The sequence below is a fragment of the Plectrocnemia conspersa genome, unplaced genomic scaffold (assembly GCF_051122295.1).
Source record: "Plectrocnemia conspersa isolate PC_06_02 unplaced genomic scaffold, ASM5112229v1 ptg000003l, whole genome shotgun sequence".
Taxonomy (NCBI): domain Eukaryota; kingdom Metazoa; phylum Arthropoda; class Insecta; order Trichoptera; family Polycentropodidae; genus Plectrocnemia; species Plectrocnemia conspersa.
Window position 1 is genome coordinate 28,407,632 of NW_028277167.1, and position 21,881 is coordinate 28,429,512.

General features: G+C 32.4%; 1 protein-coding gene across 2 annotated transcripts; it reads left to right on the plus strand.

The window, feature by feature from the left end:
* Positions 1–315: 315 nt before the first annotated feature.
* Positions 316–21,439, plus strand: LOC148237165 (uncharacterized). Of its 2 annotated transcripts, none has more exons than XM_088181929.1 (8): positions 316–559; positions 14,335–14,445; positions 17,137–17,235; positions 17,302–17,400; positions 17,484–17,582; positions 17,659–17,856; positions 20,740–20,835; positions 20,909–21,439. In XM_088181929.1, the coding sequence occupies exons 1-8, from the start codon at positions 548–550 to the stop codon at positions 21,113–21,115; spliced, it is 921 nt and encodes a 306-aa protein (XP_088038055.1). In that variant the 5' UTR covers positions 316–547; the 3' UTR covers positions 21,116–21,439. The 2 variants fall into 2 exon arrangements, 1 of the variants encoding a protein (XP_088038055.1); XR_015808948.1 differs by having other exon boundaries at positions 366–559; positions 17,642–17,856.
* Positions 21,440–21,881: the final 442 nt, after the last annotated feature.

Below are 21,881 nucleotides of genomic sequence, written 5' to 3' on the forward strand. Positions count from 1 at the left end.
TGTTTGGGATTCACATCAAACGCAATCAAATCTCACCCAAGTCACAATGAAAACGCTTGGTTGTGTAGTGTTCATATTAATTATTTGTATAATAATAATACCATTTACAATGAGAGAGAATTGAATTAAGTACATCTAAACCGTAGTTAAGTGCAAAAAACAATTATCCTTTCTCAGAAGTCAAAAATTCACGTCAAAAGCAATAAAATCTTGTTGTCGTCGCAGTGGAACGCTCGTTACCGAGCGTTCCAGCCTACGCACAGATGACTGTTCATAGGTTTGTTAATTTATCACCAATATTATACCACTGTACGCGCATTTGTGAATTTAGCGCCTTGTCTATGGTTCTCTCGAACGGAAATGGCGCTACGTCATGCGTCAGCTGCGCTTTAAATACCGCGCGTCGCTCGACAGCCGCATTCGTCCGCCGGCTCTCGTCGGCGACGCGCGCGTCGCTTTGCTTCAACCATAAACATTGCAATTCGCTGACAGGAGCGCTTCCTGTAAAACCGATATCCTCATTCGTTCGCCTGAGAAATAACCGGATATGTCGCTAAAGGTCAGTCCCTACCCCCCTTTTTTTAACCGGCTTTTTATCCGGTTCAAGGTGAAGAGTAAAAGTATATTGACGTTTTTCAAAACGCTCGGATTATGTCATATTATCAAGGCTTTATGTCATATTTACAAATTCAAAATAAATATGTACTTGTTGTTTACGCATAAGATCGATTTTAATTCACGCGCATTTCGCACTCCGCTGCGCGTATTTCCCCAAGCGCAATTATATTTCGCGCATGTTTTGTTTACATGCTAAATATAATTTAATTTAGCGTCTTCTTGTTATTTAAATACACGATCTTAATCTCGAAATGATAAGCGATTTGTGTGCTATGTAAAAACATTTAATAGGATATGTTTTTCGAATTTATTTTTAATAATATATAATTATTATTTAATTCATTCAAATGTTTGTTTGAAATGAAACAATTTTTTTAATTTGAATTCCATTTTCATATTATAAAATGTTTGCTTACCTATTAATCTTTAGCATATAATATCAATTCATTAATTTCTTTTCTCGAAAAGACATAGCTAGCTGTTGACATTTACACGGTTGTTGTTTTCAATATTGCTAAAACAATAATCACTGAATATTTTATATTACAAATTGTCTTTAAATTTTGATACTTTAATTGATTCTAAGAAATTATCGCTGGCTATTTTTAGGCATCAGATTTGTGATAAATGTATAGTTGAGAATGCATTAGAATATTAATTTTATATACATATTTTCAGACATTTTTGATAGTATTGATCACCCGTGCTCTAAAATATGTAATGTTGCATGGACTCGATATTACAAAAAAATCAATACTTTGCACTGAATTATTTTATTGATCTTTTAACTGCTATGTAATATTTTAGTTTTTTATAAAACTAAAAAAATAGTTAGCGAATAAATATGTACATAGGTACTATGTTAAAAAGATATGTTTCAAATTGGGCGACGGACAATTGTGCGATTCCGTCAATTGGGCGACAAAAATTTTATTTTTTATTTTAGTTAATAGGAGGATGCAAAAACAATTATCACTTCTCAGAATTCAAAAATTCTTTTATTGCTTTTGACGTGGATTTTTGACTTCTGAGAAGGGATAGTTAGTTTTGCGCTCTCCTGTTGGGCAAAATTCGGTTTAGATTTGCCTCACTCGATTCCCACTTATTGTAATTCGTAATACTGTTGTAAAAAGTCTTAATATAAACGCTAGATAACCGAGCGTTTCCACTGCGATGGCGACGGCACTATTAAAAATAAAATATAATATTACAATAGCAATTGTAAAATCATATTTTATTTTTAATAAACCATATAGAAATCAGTATATTCTTGCCTTTAAAAATATTAGCTTGCTTTCCGTTGATGTTGGCTTAAATGAGCAAAGATTTATATTAAATTTATACATTTTAAGGTTTTACTGTTGCTAAATCTCAAATTCGTTTGGTTGAATACATTTACTTATAGAAAGATTTTGCTGATTTATTAGCTGTTTGTATATATTATTAATGTAACCGTCATCAGTACTCTCTTAATTAATTATTTCAGTATCTAAATTATAAAAAAGTTGCTCTAATAAATCTTCCCCGTCATTTAGATATATTATTTGGAGGCAATTTTTAAAAATAGTTTTCATTAGCAATATAGTTAGCCTTTTTTTGCAAAAATTGTGTTAAACATATGAGCTGCTTATTTCTTCTTTCTTCAATATTTTTTAATGGTCGCGAAGTTGCGTTAATTTTAGATAACCTTTTCAGTAAAAAAATCAGAAAGTCTCAAGTCTTCAACTATTTTTTTAATCACTTCCCGGTCACAGAACTTTTTTTTTAAATTACTCAAAAACTTATTACACAAACCCGCCCTTTCCTATGCAGGGGTATAAAAATATGTAGCCGTAGTAAAACATTTCGTACAAAGCTACTTCTTAACAAAAAAAAGCCAAAAAATTCGCAAAATACAAATTTCCGAGTTTACTCGGGCATGACCGGAAAAGGGGCGACATAACATATATGTAATTAAAAAATATTCGCCCCTGAAATACTATATAGCTCATTGAAAATTCTAGCTTCTTCACCGATGACATCGGATTCGGCAATTCTCGCCAAAATAGAAAATCCGATATATCGGACTTCGGCAATTAAAGGGTTAATTTACGTAACTGACGCCTTTGATCTTTGGGTTAACAAACATTAATATATAAACTCCTGAAGTTTCGAAATGTTGTGACACAACTATTATAGCATATAATATTAATATTAAAATTCCATGCAAGGTTAATTTGGTGGGAATTGCCAATACAAATAACAATGAGTTGCGAAGATGAGAAATTGTAATTTTAAAATTCCCCAGAGAGGAATAAAATACAGGCATTTCTTCATTAGGTTCTATTGTTTAATATTTAAAATAAAATTCACATATAATGCAATACCTCAATACTATCAATTTAGCTATTGCTTTTATTTTGTGCTATTAATATTACTGATGGTTAGGAAGATGATTCTTTCAGTGATTATCAATGAGGACATACTTAAAGTGTTGCTTTATTATATTCTTTAGCAAATGCAAGGTATAAAAAATGCACTCTGTGCGAACAGGGGTTCGGATGGACCCCAGATCTATTGCTAATTCTCTTATGAATACATTAAATCTTCATAGATCATTCTCACACAATTTGGTTGTAATGCAAAATCTAGCCCTTTCCTTTCGTATTCTACTTTATAATCATGTGAATGCGTTCTTGTTTTACTAAAGGTTATATTAAATATAACAAAATTTATTGGTGTTTTCATATATTTTATAGTAAAAATTCTATATATTTTTTTTTAAATAAAAAACGCATTGTGTGATTTATAAATATAATAGAACACATAAGTGGAATCAAACTGAATAACTTTAACATATGTTTTGGCGCATTATGCTACCGCATAGCAAACTCGTTTCGCGTGTCTGAAGATTTAACACCAAACTTTTGACACACGTGTACTTAAATGCATAGGTTATTCGAAAGTCTAGCCTGGAGATACGATCGGCTGTGGTTTATGTGAGATCAAGAGTCGTAAGTCATGCGATTTATTTTTTCTTCATTTTTCTCTGTGACAGGCTAATGACACGATGCTAAATTGGACTAATTGAAGCAAGACCGAAGTTTGCTGCCGCAGATAATTGCGGTTCAATTATAATGGCATGTCACAGTCGGAAAACAGTAGCTGCACAGTTGACAGAATAACGACAAGTCATTATTAGAAGTGGTCTTTTTTTTATAAAAGCAAAGAATATTTTGGACGGAAATGGCGATTGAACGGAAACTGGCATAGGAAGTCAATGGCGATACGCTGAGCATGTATTGCACATTTTAATGATTGCATATGTACTTACATACATATATTTACATATGGTATAAAATATTATTTATATCGTTAAATCAATCGTTAAATATTTTCTATATTTATTACTTATAATAGAGTACATAGAGTTTCTCTAGCTGCTGACTTTCTTGAAGATGTAAATGTCTCTTCTTGCTCATTATTTTGGTGAATATGTAGAAAAGTTGAGACATCATTTGGGAGGAACGTTTCAAAAAACGACCACTGACTGACCAACTTTTGCCTCCCTCGCCTGGAAAAAGCACGAATGATGTCCCTGTCGTTAAAAATAAATTTCACTGAAGTTGAAATCAATTCAATTCAAGTCCCATTGTAACAATATATTTTACTTCCTCCACCTCAGCGCTTTTTTATGCAAATTTTGATTAGCTATTATATTCTTTATTCTGTGGTTACCATACAGTTGTTTTCGCCGCTGTTTTTCGGCGTTATATATCTTAATAAAATCGCGCACTGACTCCCCTTCCTTGAAAATTTTTGAAATGACGTCCCTATAGTAAAAGTACTTCAGATGTTCCCAATCGGCCAATTAGCGAACGGCATTATGACAGCAGCCGCCGTGCGAACGGCATTCACGGCATATGAAATTTGTGGCAGTGTGGCCGCTACTCGGAAGTCGGCGACCTCGGCCGACTTCAGTTGAACTTCGGTTCGGACAACTTCCAGAGAGTGTAGTGCAAGCATTAGTCTGGTTATTCACTACTTACATTTATAGTAGATTTACAGCTAATAAATAAAACACTGGTCCTTCGAAGAAGCTAAAGTGGATCGGAGAAGTATAACTACATGGAATCCATTGCGTGCGCCTAAAAACCTTACGAGTCCAACCCTTGTGGGTGGGCACCCAGCTTGTGATTATTAACCTGTAGTACTAAGTATGTTATTGGAGATGCATTAGTGTTTCTCCCGAGCGCTCAGGGAGACGTGCTCTCGCTGGCTGCCCGGCATTGCATTGGGAGAGAAGGCAAATTCATAACTGATCATGTTATTGTTTAGTTCCTTTTTCGGAGCATCTTATAGTGAAAGCTTAACTTGATTATTTGTTGGTGACCATCCGATAATACGTACAACAATATTTATTCAATGCGAGGCTATGAATATTTCTATAGACGATAGAAGTCATCCATATTCTTAATACGATGGCATTATATTATACATAAATATATTTAGTGTCACTCATGAGGAGTTGGTCTGATTCATATCGTTAATGATAGTATTATTTCAATAAATAAATAAATCCCACAATTTACATTCGTATTCTTCGTAAATGTTCCATAAAAATACTGCAGTCTTTCCCTTCGCTTATACACTCTTTATTTCCACTGTTGTGTTGCTTCACTTTAACTTCTTATGAGCTAATAAATGTTACACCCACTTCTTTTGTACATTTCACGTGTAATATAAATTTTAATAATACAAAAAACTGATATCATCATCGGATTTGCAACTCGCGTCTTTCTTCATTTGTATTTGGCATAACTAAGTATTTTTATGGTATTACGATAATAAATCGAATGTACTCCTCATCATGTATCAGATTACAATCGCCCACGTCCGTCGCGAACAGCATTTCGCTTGTTAAAACTTATAAGGTCTGCATGTCTGCATTCAAGAAAAGTTTTAAAATTCAACACAAGTCTGCCTTGCCTCGTGCACGACTTTCTACCAACCGATGACACGAATAGCTCGTCCGGACCAAAAAGGAGCCGAAAGTGGTATTTTTAGAGTTGAAAACCTCTTGACGTTTCTACTACTGATACTACTACAATCTGACGTCCGAACCAGATTCGATGCAATCAACGCACGCCAACCAGCAATTAATTTCCGGCGCAGGTTCGAAAGTGAAAAGTGTGCACGGAATTCCGAGTGCAAAAAACTGGATTTTTATTATTATGATATTATTTAATAATGAGTGTTTTTATATCACTTTTATGGCGACTGGTTAAATTTATAGCTATTTGTAATGCAAGTATTTGTAAACATGTATAAAAACTAATTATTTTCTAATTCTTTGTTGTTTTCCTCATTAATGAGAGTTATGATCTATTATATATGTTGTTATACCAGTGATTTTTATTTTTGCGGTCGTTGACACAAAAAAAACTAAGGAACATCACGCTTTATACTTTTATACTTTATCCTATTCTCAGGGGGTTTATATTTAAGTCAAAATTTGTCGTACAACAATTGAGAAACGTCAAGTTTTCCGTGGGTGGATTTTGGATTTCAGATGTCGAGCTGGACCGAGGGACGCGAAGAGAGAAGCGGCCGCTTCTATGATCTTTACTGGTCTGAAGTTGAGTCGGCCTCCTCTCGGTTGTTGTCCCAGCTGGAGGGCTCTTAATGTTCGAAAAGAAAACTGATAAAAGTGTAAATTCCAATAATTTTTTTTTTTTAGAATTCTTAGACAAAGTGTCTGAGAGGAAGTGATTCTCGGTTGCCTGCGTTCCCATATCTATATATTTCAGATTTTTTTTTAAAACAAATAACTGCTGACCGCTAGAGTAGAGAAAAACGGCCGTTCCTAAGAACGGCCGTTTTTATGCCAAATCTGAATGCACGCATTTTCTTTTCTCAAGACGACGAATATTTTTAATCCTTTTTGATTTATGACTGGTAATTTGTGACTTAGGTATTCCACTGTGGTTTCTTATTTTAATGATAAAATCTATTTTTCTTAGACTTTTAAAATGCTCTATCACAAGCCGAACTTTCCCATTTATTATTTACTAGCATGAGTGATTCACTTAATAAATCTAAACTTATTAAACTTACTTTTTGCCTTAAAACACGCCCATGCGTTGCGTCTTGTACGTAAAATTAATATGAAGGACAACTTAACTACACATTCATATGAAAGTAAAATATCTAATATTAATATTATCCGTTGTCCAAACGACGACGGCATGCACATAGAGTAGAACGTTGATTAGAATAACAGAATTTGATTGTCGATAGACCAACTCCAAATTAACTCCGTGTCTTAAATACTTTAAAACCTTTTCAAGTCATCGACATAAATAATCATTCTAAGCTTTAAATAGCCACGTGTATGTCGTTAATATAAAGAAGGAAGAATTCTTTATTCTTTAACCCTTTGAACGCGTTAATCAAAAATAATATTTTATTGTTTTTTTTTTTAAAATGCAAATTTTACCTTGATACTGTGTTTAAATGTTCTGATTTTTTAATTTTTATTCATTTAAAGTGATATTTTATGTTTATTTTCTTGAAAAGCATTTTTTTTTTACTGATTTTTGCGTAAAGAGAAAAAAATAAATTGGGCGACTTTAGTCGCTTTCCGCGTTCAAAGAGTTAAGGTAACAAACTTTTTAAAAGACATCTAATTTTAGTATCGAGAGATTTTACTCTAGCGTAAAAAAATAAGAGGTTAGTGTCCGTGGAACTACACGGGCTGAAACTGTGTTGCTGGCCATCTAAAGGCAACAGTGATTATGGATAATAAATAAAATATACACACATTTTAATACATATATTATTATTACAGATGCGCACGAATTATATTTTTTAAATAAATATTAAAACTATACGGATGATCTTGACGCGACGGTTAAGAATAAGGGACGTAATCACGACTCAACTCGCATCTATAAATAGAGCATCGATAGGTTGTCTATACCACCGACAGCGACGTACAGTGTGTCCCCATGAAAGGAGTGGGAAAAAATAATTCTCAATGTAGTATTAGCATAATATGAAAGGCAACAATTTAAGAGTTGATATTTTTCCGGTACCCTTTACCAAACACCCGTGTAATTTAAAATGAATTATTCCATTTTCACACATCCTGTTCCGTGGGTGCTTGTGATGTGTTATTCAGTGTTTTTGGATAGTTAGTAATGAATGTATGTATGACGAGGCCGCGTTTATGTCTTCAGCGTAAACAAAGTTACGACAGCGTTAAGTGGTTAACAATTGTGTTGAAAAAAGATGAATAGTAATTGCAATGATGCGAACCGCGGACGACGGATAGAGATTTTATCTGTTGAATGGTACAGATCTAAATTGCATCTTTTGTGAATGATTAGATGTGACTGATTTAATGATTAAAAATATCTCTACAAAAATTTTACATGACCATGAATACAAAAATAACGTAGAAAAATACTGAGCAAATATATTGTAATATTCTATTCCTTTTGAAAATTTTATTGAGAATCTCAAAACTGCATCAAATTAATTTAAAATGTATATTATACTGTAAAAATACAATTTTAATTAAATTAACATAATATACTTGACTTTTATTATCTTAAAAATAAGATATTACAATCATACGCCACTTAAAAAAGGCAACAAATTAAATGATCAGAACTCATATAAACTCTGGATCAAAAATTTTTTATCAGCCTGGTCATACTTATATTACCCAGGATCAGAACAAAAATATTTATTTATGCGAAGGTATTCAAAGCAACGAGCGAAGCGAGAATAACGACAGAGCGGCGGCGGAGAGCACGCTTGGCTATTTTTGTTGACATTTGACAATGTTGCTAGCCTAATCAAACAACTTGGCCTTAAAATACCTTGATAATGATCATATATGCTGACCATCTGTAAACATAAAAGTGACCCCAAGGTTAAAATACAGAGCATAAATATATTAACGTCGTTCTTTTTTATATGAGCTAGTTTTGTAAGAGAGAGAGAGAGAGATAATTAACTTTTCCCAAAGTATCTCATTGCTGCCATGTCAAAGCAATGATGCGTTCAAAAGCATTGCATCATCTGTTCATCTCATAATGACGCGTGTCAAACATCAGATGTACAAAACCAGTGGCTCACGAAAAATGCAATGACATGGACTTTAAATATAAAAGAATGACAATTAATTACTAATTAATTAGAGCTCCAGATTGAGGACAGATTCAAAATTCATCTGGAGAGGATACTTCAGTTATTTGCTTATATTGATAGAAGAGAACATTCAAAGGCTAATTTATGTATGTATATACATATATTTTATAATAGCTTGTCGAAACATAAATAGAAAGCTTTCCAAATACTTGAAAAGTTTAGTGGTGAATCAATTATAACACTCAAGTAGTTAAGTCTAACATGCTAAGCTAATTTTCTTGTTATCTTAATATAGATTTTTAGACAATGAAAGCTTTAAAAACGAGAACGATACTGAAAAGTTAAAAATTAACAACCCACAGCAATCCAGGACAAAAATAAACAGAATAAAGATAGATAAATACTAATCTAGATATATACTAATATATAGATAGATACTAATCTCATGACTCAAATTCAAATGACAATTTCAAACGACTTAAAAATAAAAAAATATAAGTTGATACTTTAACACCAGTGAAGACAACTACCAAGTAATTAGCAACTGTCAGCAAACATAAATAAAATCTCTATTTTTATTTTGTCTATCGGCAATAGTTTTTTTATAATAATAGGTTTGCCGACCAATATAAAATTTATAAAAATTACCTTAAACCAGTATTTAAATAAAATTACTATTTAGAAGTAAAATATAAAAAAATACTGCGTGGCTAAACGCACCACTGCAAATTTTTTTTTGGAAATCTGTACTGTAAGGTTAAGAATATATAAATTTATCAAGAAACAAGATTTAAGACAATAAAATAAAATATTAGTAAATCATGCCCCAATACCGGTATCAGTACTACCGGTATTGGGGCATGATTGGGGTCTTTGTGTATCACTTAAATATAATGAATGTCCGCTCGGATACGCAATATCGTTTGTTTACGCCGACGAGAACGTTTTATGAAACCCTTTCTCGAGTCACGATTATGGATGCTCCGATAATCATATGTATTCAGTAGTGTGTGTATTATTAAATTATGTAAAAATATCAATTAGTTTATTATTAAAAATAAATCAAATGTAAAAATGTCAAATAATAAACAAATCAACAATCAATTTAAATTCGAGTACAGACTTTATATATAAAAAGTGCTCTAGAAATCAAATATACAAAGCCATTAAATATTAAAAATGTTCAGTAATCATAAGCACATCTAAACCGAATTTTGACCAATAGGAGAGCGCAAAAACAATTATCACTTCTCAGAAGTCAAAAATCCATGGCAAAAGCAATAAAATGGACGTTTCGCAACGATCAAATTGACTTTCATAGACATTTTACACATATTCACTGTAACATTTATACATCGCATGTAAATAGATAATTAATAACTATTTAAATATGTATTTATTACTATATCTGAAAAAGATGAAATCATATAATTTTACTAGCACCTGCCATATAAATTATATTTTCGCTATTAAAAATATATATCTATGGGTGAAAATATATTTCAATATGATTTGACTGAAATGGCATGATTTTAAAAAAATATTTTTGCGGTAGATTTGCGACTGATTTTCTTAGATTTTCATTTAGGGATAACCTGAGAATTGTTGGTTTAGAATCAGGGACGTCATTTAATTTTTTTCTGCTGGTATTGTACAAAATAATCTTTAAAGTTTCAAAAAGCAGTCAACAATAATTTGCAAGCAAATTTTAACACAAAAGAAGCCGCATCAAAAAAATACAACCTGTCTCTTTGAATGGCAATGTTTATTAATGTGTACTTCTTAGAAAGAGGGTGCTTTTGAAGGCAATGTTCCGCTCCTTTTATTTCTTGTATGTATAAAAAAAGGGCTAAAGAAACTTAAACCTGAAATATATCAGTACATACTAGAGACTCCAATTCGAGTAATCGAGTACTCGATACTCGAGTATTTTTGTCTATTTTTCAAGTACTTGATAATCGAGTATTTTGAAAATTACTCGATTAATACTCGAAGTTGAAAAATTTTGAAATATTTCAGAAACAAAAATAACTTTAGTTTTGCTTTTATTTGGCGTTTATGCCCGAAGTCCCGAGTTAGAGCGGTTACTATCAGGTATAATTTTTTCATAGTTCCATAGTTGCATAGTTCCGGTCGTCGGCTATGTTAGTGGGTACGACGGAGAAATTTATTTTGTGTTTTCTGTTCGACAGTCCCGACTTATCTAATTTATGGCAATGAACAATATGAAATATCAACAAAAAAAAAATTTAGGTTTTATGACTATGCAGTTGTAGCGTAAAGTGTATCCCTCAGCTTAAAATATAAATCAAAACAATTGTGTGTTTTAAAGGCATTAAAAGTAAAGTCAGTTCTTTGCGAACCGTTTAGCTCTAGAGTGAAAGGGATTCACCCAAATACATCTTCGAAGGATATAGATTTAAATTCTTCGCATTAATCAGAAGGAGTAGAATATTGTATATTGTTAAGAAAAAAAATCTATTCAAGAAGAATTACAAAATGCTATTTTGTCAATAGTCGAAGGAAATAAGAGAAAAGCAGAGAAGGGAATGAAAGAAGAGAACATAAAAAGAGAGTTCAAAAAATTTTATATCTATAAAAAGTGAACAGATATAAATTAGAAGCCTTATCCAACGCGTTAATGACAATAAGACCAACATCAACAGCAACGGAAAGGGTTTTTTCCATAACGGGAATAATAAAACCAAAGGTTAGCAGTAATATTAAATTCGAGACACTTTTTGCATTATTGTTTTTAAAAAGTATGTTCGTGAAGTTAAAATAATTGTAAAAATTAACATACTAAGTATTTTATTTATTTATTTATATGTGCACGAATTTGAATAATAGCTATTTTGGTACATTTGGTAAATACTCGAAAGTACTCGAGTACTCGAGTATTTTAAAATTTTAAAATTTTAATATTCGATACTCGAGTAGTTGATGGTTCGAGTAATTGGAGACTCTAGTACATACATCTCAAACAACTAGTTTAGTTAAGATTCATTATTTGAGTTCGATTTTTACTTTTTATGTAATATATTCTTGCTATGATTTTTTCCAGAATTTGTTCTGTCTCTCCCCCCCCCCGTCCCCCTCTCGGTAGGCTTGCTTGAAAGACATAATTTCTGCTCATATATAAATAAATATATCATATAAAGGTGCTATTAAAGTATTAAAATTTTGAAGTATCGGTTGCAGTTTCGATTTTTCTGTCAATGTTGCGAAAAATATAATAATTATAATCATGAATAAGAATATTAATATTAAAAAAATATTGCATCTATCATAAACCGTTAAGATCAATACACTTCCAACAGACAAAATAAAACATTTTCAACCACTTCACACCTTCATCCAGCGACTCAAATCGCTTTATCTCATGATTGATCGATTTGGAACGGTTCCGTTAGTAGCTGGTACCAAAGGGACCGATTGAGTGCATCAGTCTATTTTAGTAGCCAACATACAATTCAAAGTCACGTACCCATAAACCTAGTGCGGTTGCTCCAAGGGTCAAGGCGCACAGTCCCAAGAAAGTTCCGCATGAAAGCTGCCTGATTTTGATAATTCGTGACTGCTGACAATGATCCGTTGTGCTCAGACAATAGCTGCACTTCACTATACTGCGGATGGGGCAGTTTAATTGATCCGTTGCACACATCATTCCGTGATGTATGCAAGTCCAGGAAATACGCTCGGTTTGACTTTGACAGACAGATGAGTGTAAAAAATAGATTAACTTTCATCTGCGAGTACTTTGCTGTGCAGAATGCATTTCCTTATTTGACGACATTCCAGCAGTCATAAAGTAGCTTCTTGGATGCCAATTAACACGGAATGGAGTTGTTGCTAGACAGGAGCTAGATGCAGTTTCCAATGGGAACGGATTTAACTGTAAATCTGCCAAGTTGTAGGTTTCTGATCGACCGAGAAGTATGAATAAGTGAGCCGTATTTGCACAGTTGTTAGTTGCTTTTTTGAAGATTGCTGTAATCGATTGTAAATTATGCTGATTTTATAAACAGCTTAACTCTAGTGGCGGTACTTTTGTTTAACAGTACAGAATGTATAATATAGAGCATCATTTTCATATAATATCTTGCTAACGATTATGATAGCAATAATTAAGGGGCACGAGTATCATAGCCGTTATGCTATACACAACAAATCCCCACCGAGTATTGCATTAGCTAAAATATCGTTGAAAGTATATTTATTTATTTAAATTAAATTAAGACCATCCCAATGCGTCACGATGGTCGATAATATATTGTATTATTTCAATACACAAAAAATAATAATAAGATAAACGTAAATAAAAATAATAATAATATAAAATACACCTAATAATATTGTTATAAATTCGCGGCTACTCGATGGAAATTTGTATTTATCGGTCAGATGACTGACGTATGGTTTAAAGTTATTTGTCGGAATGCTGATGAACAAATGAGATTCCCCTATTTATATAATTATGCTAATTAGTATTACAGCATCACGAAAAAGGGTAATCGCGTCGTCTTACAGTCTAAAAATAACTATGCTGGATCAAAACTCGTACGAAGGGCATTGATCTTATAAATAAAGAATATAATATATAACAATATAAACACTTTTATCTTGAACCACTCAAACCAGTGGCGGTCGGCATATATCACACTGACAGAAAAAATAACAAAATTTCAATGTACCGACAACCAGCATATTATATAATATTCGATAAAATAAAATAGATGTACATTAAATTAATATTTAAAACACACCGTAGTTTGATACAACCATAATAATAATATTTTATTAAATCTGTATTGTTTATACATATGAATTGATGGCGCAATATATTTACTTAATGTTATCGCTTAAATACATTTGCTTTTTTAGCACAAGTGGCAATAAAAATCACTCAACGATCATTTATTGTCTTTGGAGATTCAGATTTATTGTAGTAAAAGCAGAAGCGTTTGACCTCAAATTTTTAAAACCAGCGATTCTCGGTTGACATCACCAACTTGAATCATCGCGTATTTATAGAAGGAATGGCGCCGGCAGACATTTACATTATTTACACAAAGAAATGCTCAATAGTGCAATAATCTAGTTATAACATTCAGTCATAAAATTTGGGTTATCTGAATACTTTCCTATACAAATCTGGTGACACTAAACTCTTTTCTTGATATAATTATTTTATCGTTGCAAAATATTTAAAGACTATATATTGTATATTCCTTAAATCAATTGTTAAAATATAGATAGATGAATACCTTAAAGGGGTTAATCCTATATATCGACCAATACAAAAGTAACCTTTCTATAGTATCAGACTTAAAGCTATAGGTCACGATGTGGTTTTATCGATTAAAGACTATCAAAATGTCGGACTGTAATAAAATTTATGTCTTTATTCGCACATACGCTAGAGCTAATAAATGATTCTATTGATATAGAATTAGCGAAGATATATTCGAGTTCTAATAAATAATTTAGGAATGGAATGTATTTCTTGATTCTGGTCTAGTCTGGTATAAAAATATTCCTAGCAAAAAATATAGATTTTCTTATTACCTTTTTCAGAAAGAATCTCGAACCGATGTCCAGTTTCATCTAGCGGCTCTCAGAGGCGACGCAGATAGATTGCGGAGAATCTTGGACACTGGAAAAGTTCACGTTGACTCTAGAGATAAGGTAATAATAACTATTGTACAAGTGGTTAGTTTAAAAACCGCTATTCGCTCCATTTAGATTATGGTTTCGTGTTGTATGAAAAACAATGTTAACACGCGACCTTGGAGACAATGCTTGTATGTTTTAACGATCCCAAGCTAAGCTAGAATATGGACGATTGCAATCTGAAGAACCTGTAACAAAACACATGGTAATGAAGACTAATTAAAAAATCTTGGGAAACACTGAGTAATTATAAGTTGATAAAGGAAAGTTGGTAGATTGTCACTATGTAAGTTGCGAGCAATGGCAGTGAATTACATAACAGATTACTCAAAGTTGTTCAAACTGTAGTAAATAAATAATCGACTGATATAAGTCAATTAAAATATAGGACATGTGTAATATAATATATAAATACAAAGTTTGAGAAACACTGATATTTGACATTTTTTTATAAAACTTATTGCAGTCTTATTGAACTCGTATTGGTAGTGATTTTGCAATCACTGACTTGAAAGGTTTTCACCGAAGTTGGATTATGTCATTTATTCTAAGAATCAAATGTCACCAAATTATATAGATCAAGTTGATTTTTAAATAAAATATTTAAGAATCACTGGTTGCATTTTGAAATAAATTGTTATACATACATATATTTTCATTGTATATTCTTATTCATTTTATTTTATGATTTTTTAAGTAAAGGTAAAAAACAGCTGAGGACCACTAATTTATACCAAATAAAAACCTTTCATTTTTATGTTTTGTAGATAAAGTATTGTATATTTTCTAGAGAAAGTTTATTACTCTACAACTGATGACATCTCACAGCTACTGTGAGATGTCATCAGTCAATGCATACAGTAACTAATATTCAATTCTTTCTAATCAGTAATATTATTTAATAATATTTCTTACGCATCGAAGAATTTAAAAAATATGAAATAATCTTTTGCATTATAATAATATATAAAATTACAATTTTAACCTAAAGCCACTAAATAATCAGACATTTATTGATGTATTTGTAACAAAAAATTATAATATAACATATAACGATAAAAATATTTACTATACAACGACGACGATAGACAGTATGTACTAAAAAATCTCACAATATGAGGCTATGTGGTATTTTAGAAATTTCTATGAAATCGCATCTTAGTGGGTATATTTTTTAGTTAATTAATGTACAGAATATGTTTTTTGTTTTAGCTAAGGTGACCAAAAGTCCTCCTTTGATGAGGATTGCCCCCTCAAAAATTTTGTCTTAAAAAATTCCAAAATAACCTTTTTAGGTTGTTGATACTGATTTTTAAAATAAATCTTACCTGATGAGGCACATTTCCGCCTCTCTGAATATATTAATAAGGAAAATATCCGCATATGGGGCGAGGAAAATCATCTTGTGATTCATGAGAGAGCATTACATACCCAAAAAGTGACTGTTTGGTATGCATTGTGGTCAGGCGGCGTCATTGGATCTTACTTTTTTGAAAATTATGAAGGTCGGCCTGTAAGGCAACTGTGATAAATTATTATTTTTAATGTGGAAGTCATGTGGTTCCAACAAGACGGCGCAACGTGCAACGCATCGGGTACAACGTTGGATGTTTTGCGTGAATAGTTCCCAGGTTGCATTATTTCACATTTTGCTGACGTCAACTGGCCGCCAAAATCATGTGATTTAACGCCGTTGGTTTTTTTTTTTTGGTTATGCTAAATCATGTCTACGCCGACAAACCCGAAACATTTCGATACATAAAAACCAACATCCGCCAAGTTATAGCCAAAGTACCCCTCAAAGTGTACAAAAAAGTCATAGAAAGGACCAGAGGCAGCTATTTAATTGTTATTATTGTTAATAACTAATGAAATACATCAAATAGTCATCTAATAAAAATAGATCTGAAATCATAATGTATTTTTTAATCGGAAATTGAAGTTGGGTTACTCTTTATAAGTATAATTCCGATCGATTGTATTGGTTAAAGTGTATTTAGGTCAATAGGAGGGCACAAAAACAATTATCACTTCTCAGAAGTCAAATATTTACGTCAAAAGCAATAAAATCGTGTTGGCGCTGTCGCAGTCGGTAACGAGCATTCACACAACGATGGCGACAACACGATTTTATTGCTTTTGATGTGAATTTTTGACTTCTGAGAAGAGATAATTGTTTTTTGCGCACTCCCATTGGTCAAAATTTGGTTTAGATCTGCTTCACTTGGTTCTTACTTATTGTAAGTTGTAATATTGTTATACAAAGTCTTATGACTTTTATGCTTTTGACGTTGATTCTAAACCGGAACCTCTTTGAATTTGTCTAGAAAAATGCATCTCATTTGATGAAATCGTGATATTAACACATTACGGTCCGTTGACTCATCTTCGTTTGAAAGCAAATCTTCGCCGTTTGTCCATACACGCGTTTTCGAGATTTAAAAAAAATGTGAGTTGTGCTTGTAAAAATATCGCGCGAACGTCATAATTATCTAGAGATGACAATATTTATAATTATTTTGTTGGCGTGAAAAAATGTGACCTTTAAGCAAAACAAAAAAGAGGGGACTGTAATGTGTTAAAAACGACCATGTACTGGCTATCTTTTGCCCTCTCCCCCAGAAAAAGCTGAAATGTCATCCTTAGTTATATTCCGGAATGACTTATTTAGATAAATATGTTTCAATCGAACTTTTTTTATTTCAGGATGGAACCACACCTCTCATACTCTCAGCTGCAGCAGGTTACCTCGATTGTGTTAAAGAATTGTTAGAGCAAGGTGCCGACCCTGCCGCACAACGCATTGTAATTATTTTTGAGTCATCAATTCACATTACAGACGTTTAACATAAACATATATGTATATTACAGACTGGCACAACAGCATTGTTTTTCGCGGCTCAAGGTGGATTTTTAGACGTCGCAAATTTACTATTAGATAATGGCGCCGATATTGACTCACCAAGTGTTGTAAGTATATATGGAAAATATTAAAATTACTTAAAATAAATTACTTCAAAATATTCAATGTATTATATCAATTCACATTTCAGGATGGCGGCACTCCTCTATTTGTGGCGTGTCAATGCGGTCATTACGATATTGTCCAAGAGTTCATTCGGAGAGGCTCTAACGTGAATTCCAGTATGAAGGTACTTACCGAAGAGCACTCAGTTTCTCAACTCTGTCGTCAGCATTTAAATTTTTGCAGTGCTATCATTGTTTCAGGACAAAGCCACTCCATTGTTCATAGCGTCACAGAACGGCCATTTGGACATTATCGAACTCTTATTAAACAGTGGCGCATATCACGATGCGGCCAGGACTGACGGAGCGTCGCCTCTGTGGATAGCGGCACAAATGGGACACGACCACATTGTCAAGATCTTGTGTAGGCACGGCGCCAAAGTCGACCAAATTCGCAATGTCAGTCCTACTTTCTATATTCTAAAAATAATAGATCATTTTAACCATTTTAGTTTCTTGATAAAATTATTATCACTAAAATAGAATACAAGTCTCAATAGGTATTTTAAAACTAATTAAGATTTGCTAACAAACTTATAAGTACATATATAAAAACAAAATCTCAGCTTCGTAAATGAAGTCAAAAACTGATCCACAATATATATGGTATACAAGCATTGGCTTCAAACTACTGAATGTATCAAAAGAAATAACTATCCTCTTAAAATATGAAAAGAAAAGCTTGATAGAAATGTTAAATAACCTATTGAATGAAATGTCTTAATAAGCTTACGTATCGACTGACAAAGCATTTAAAAATGAGAAACAAGAATATATTAGCATTTTTTGCTCCTCGTGAAGGACCATTAAAAATCTCCTTCTCTTCTTTTCAAAAAGAAAACGGTACTCCAAATAATTAACCGAAATAATAGTTCACTGACTTACATTATATAAAAAGTAGAGCAAAACGAAATCTATAATAATTTTAGTGGAAGAGAAGCGCCTGTGTGTGATTTTGCTACTGTACAATTTTTTATTCATTTAAAACTATCGAAAACTGAAATAAGAAATTATATAATATTACTAAGATCAAGAAAATTGTCATAAAATATCAGTTTATATAAGCCTATATTGCTTCTCACAGTATTCCGAGCTATTAAATATGCGGAATGAATTATTTTACATTTCTACTAATCACTATAACTCCTAAAGTATCTACATGATATAATATAGACAAATTTTAATTTTTAAGGCTAAAACACCATCCTTTTACAATAAGAGAACAAATTGGGCAGCATTTAAAGAGTCATTGAACGACTTGATATAATTTGATATATAATTAAAAACACAGGAAGATATAGAACTTTGAAACAATTGAAACGTGCACAACAAATAAATCTTGCAACAATATTTTAAAAGCACACCAGCTTTGGTAGCTAGTTGATAACAGGAAATAGCTAGTGAGCTTCTTACCCCATGAACCTATTTAGTTTGACATAAAGCCTACTTATTATCTTTGCTGTAGACAAATTGCAGATAAAGAGAGAGAGGGAGAGAGAGAGAAAATTATGTTACATACCAACTTTCACTTTTTTTGTGCTGCACACCCTCAGCAATGATTATTTTTTACTTTGCACTTTTTAGCCTTTTTGCTACTAATTACAGACCTTAGTGATAAATAAATATTTTTGCATTACAAAGATTTTATTCTCCCCATTTCAATAAAAAGCCAATAAACAAATTCATTAAAAAATATAAATACCTCAATTATTGATTTTAATGAAGAAAGACGTCTAAGACTTGCTCAATGTTTTTATTCACCCATCGTTAACGGTATACGTATATGAAAACTTAAAACGATTCCTAGAGTAAAAAATTTGAACCACTAAATTACCATAAAATCAGCGGGATAGCTAGGGCTTTTACATATTTAGACTCTCTGTGGAGATAGGCTTCCGTTAACCGTCTGCCCCTTAGTGTCGGAAAGTGCCATTCTGTGTCATTTTCTCGATCCCGTTCGCCATCAGCTTATTTCTACCATCTCGGTGGTAACATTTTGACTAGAGAAACTTCCACTAAAGATCTCGGAATCACTTTCGAGAGCAAATGGAGGTTCTCTATACACATACACGACGTCTGTGATAAATCTTCCAAGATGCTCGGCTTTGTTATGAGGAATGCCTTTCACTTTGACGATCCGTCAGTTATTCGCATCCTCTATGACACCTTACTTCGTAGCATTCTTGAATCGGGATCTATAATTTGGAATCCCCGAATAGCCAAATATTCCCTTTTAGTGGAAAAAATTCAAAAAAGGTATTTAAGATACTTTTACAAAAGGACATTTGGTTATTATCCGTACATATATCCCAGCGCCTTTCTTTTAGGAGCGTTGGATATGATTCGCTGAGTTTTCGCAGAGAGCTGTATGTCGCTAAGCATTTTTCAAATTACTAAAAGGTGCTGTCGACAATCCAGCTATTCTCGAAGAATTCTAGTTTGGGTTCCGGAACATTTTCGAGAATCACGATCGCGACCTCTTTTGATGGCCATTAGGGCTAGGACATCCGCACTTGCCGACTCGCCTATAGCTGTGGCCATCCGGCTCCTTAATATGCTGGCATTATATATTGACCTATTTAATGTTAGCTACGAGGATCTGATCCAGTTTGTATCATTTAATTTTGATATTTTATAATTTTTTGTTATGTTTAAGTATTGTTCTAAAAAAATGTTTTCGACCATCGTGGCGCATTGGGGTAACCTGTTAGGCCACGATGGTCTTAATTTAATCTAAAAAAATAAAATAAAAAAATAAATATTCCTGGAGCTCACCCAAACCGTGGCACAATTCAAAATGGTAAAACTTCTTCCTAAACCATATATTTTGTTGTTCAAGTCTTATATAAAAGAGATTTATGGAGGTTTCAACAAAGACATTAAAAATCATCAAAACGAATGGTTTGTTTAACTGACATTAGAAATCGAAGAGCACCCAAAATTGCATAATAGCCACCAAGACCTATCAATTACCATTAATTAAATTTAATCTTTTCCTTTATAAATTTCAAAACTCGCTTTGAATAAGCATTGTTTGTATTATCATTTGTAATTATCAAACATTTGCCCAACATGTATCCTTAAAATCAGCTTTCGCTAAAGGAAATAATTTAGAGATGGTGTTAAAACTAATGCAATTGATTATAAACAATTGCCCGCTGTAGATGAAAATATCTAGCTTAAATACATATAGTGCTAAATAAAAGATACCAGCGTGCTATGACAACTGACGACCAATAATGTTATATATAATAATAACTGATTGTTTAATATTTTATATAGGATGGAGCAACACCACTCTTTAAAGCGGCTCACAAAGGTCACTCAGCAGTAGTCACCGAATTACTCAAATACAAACCTAACCTAGGACTATTACCGGTAATATAATAATAACTTATCTTTTGTCTTTTACCTTCAAACATGTTTTTAAAACACAAAATTTGATTTTCAGAATGGCGAAAGTGCTCTACATGGAGCAGCACTGTTTGGTCAACTCAGCTGTGTTAAGTTACTAGTAGCGGCCAAAAGCAGTGTACTGTTAAAAAACAATTCAGGCTTAACTCCATATCAACTAGCGATCACGAACAACAAGAAACATGTCGCTTCGTATCTCCACTCTATGGATATCGCCGATTCCATGCGTAACAACTACACATGACAAGAGAAGCTTTGATGTTCGCAATACAATCTGATATTCAAGAATCTTATTTGTGTGTCGTTTCGTTTGTAACTTTTAATTTATTACTTAAGAGTGTTATGTAGTGACGATTAGCTATATTAGATCGGTCACAATCACTAATGCTAAGTTGTGAATGATGTATTATTAACATATCGGTTCGAGAAAGGAATAGAACGACAGAATAGTCTTCCTTCACTTGTATGTGAAATTATATTGATTGTATTTGGTGCTCTAACAGTATTTGTAATGTTGTGATATGTGTAAATTGTTATTTAATGATATTAAAAAAAATATAACGTATAATATTGTATTTTCTATTAATGAAACTGCCGAGGAATATTTAAATAAAATATGGAAGATTATAAAATGCATTAATACATATGTAAGTGACCTAATTTGTGACTTAAGTATTTTTTAAATTAACGTGTGGTTTTATTCGGTTGTTTAAATTTTTACCGGATTTTTTTTACGTGTTACTTAGCTTTTCAAGATGTGAGGGCTTAAGTATCATGCCTTTTTTTCTCGTTTGTCGACATTTCGACAACTAATATTGTGTTTATTAGTTTTAAGCCAAGCTAAATTAATTTTTAACAAAAATCATTTAAACAATACAATTCGAAAATTATTGCACTTGTAACGAGTAAACTGAAAAATTAAAAAACATAAGACCGAATCAAAGACAACGCAGCTGAGAAAAAGTTGAAATTACGCCCAAGATAATGACCAAAAAAAATCTAGGTTTTCC

Coding starts and splice junctions, on each gene's coding strand:
- LOC148237165 (XM_088181929.1), top strand. Junction 14,446..17,136: donor ACGTTGACTCTAGAGATAAG/GTAATAATAACT, acceptor TTTTTATTTCAG/GATGGAACCACACCTCTCAT. Junction 17,583..17,658: donor ACGTGAATTCCAGTATGAAG/GTACTTACCGAA, acceptor TCATTGTTTCAG/GACAAAGCCACTCCATTGTT.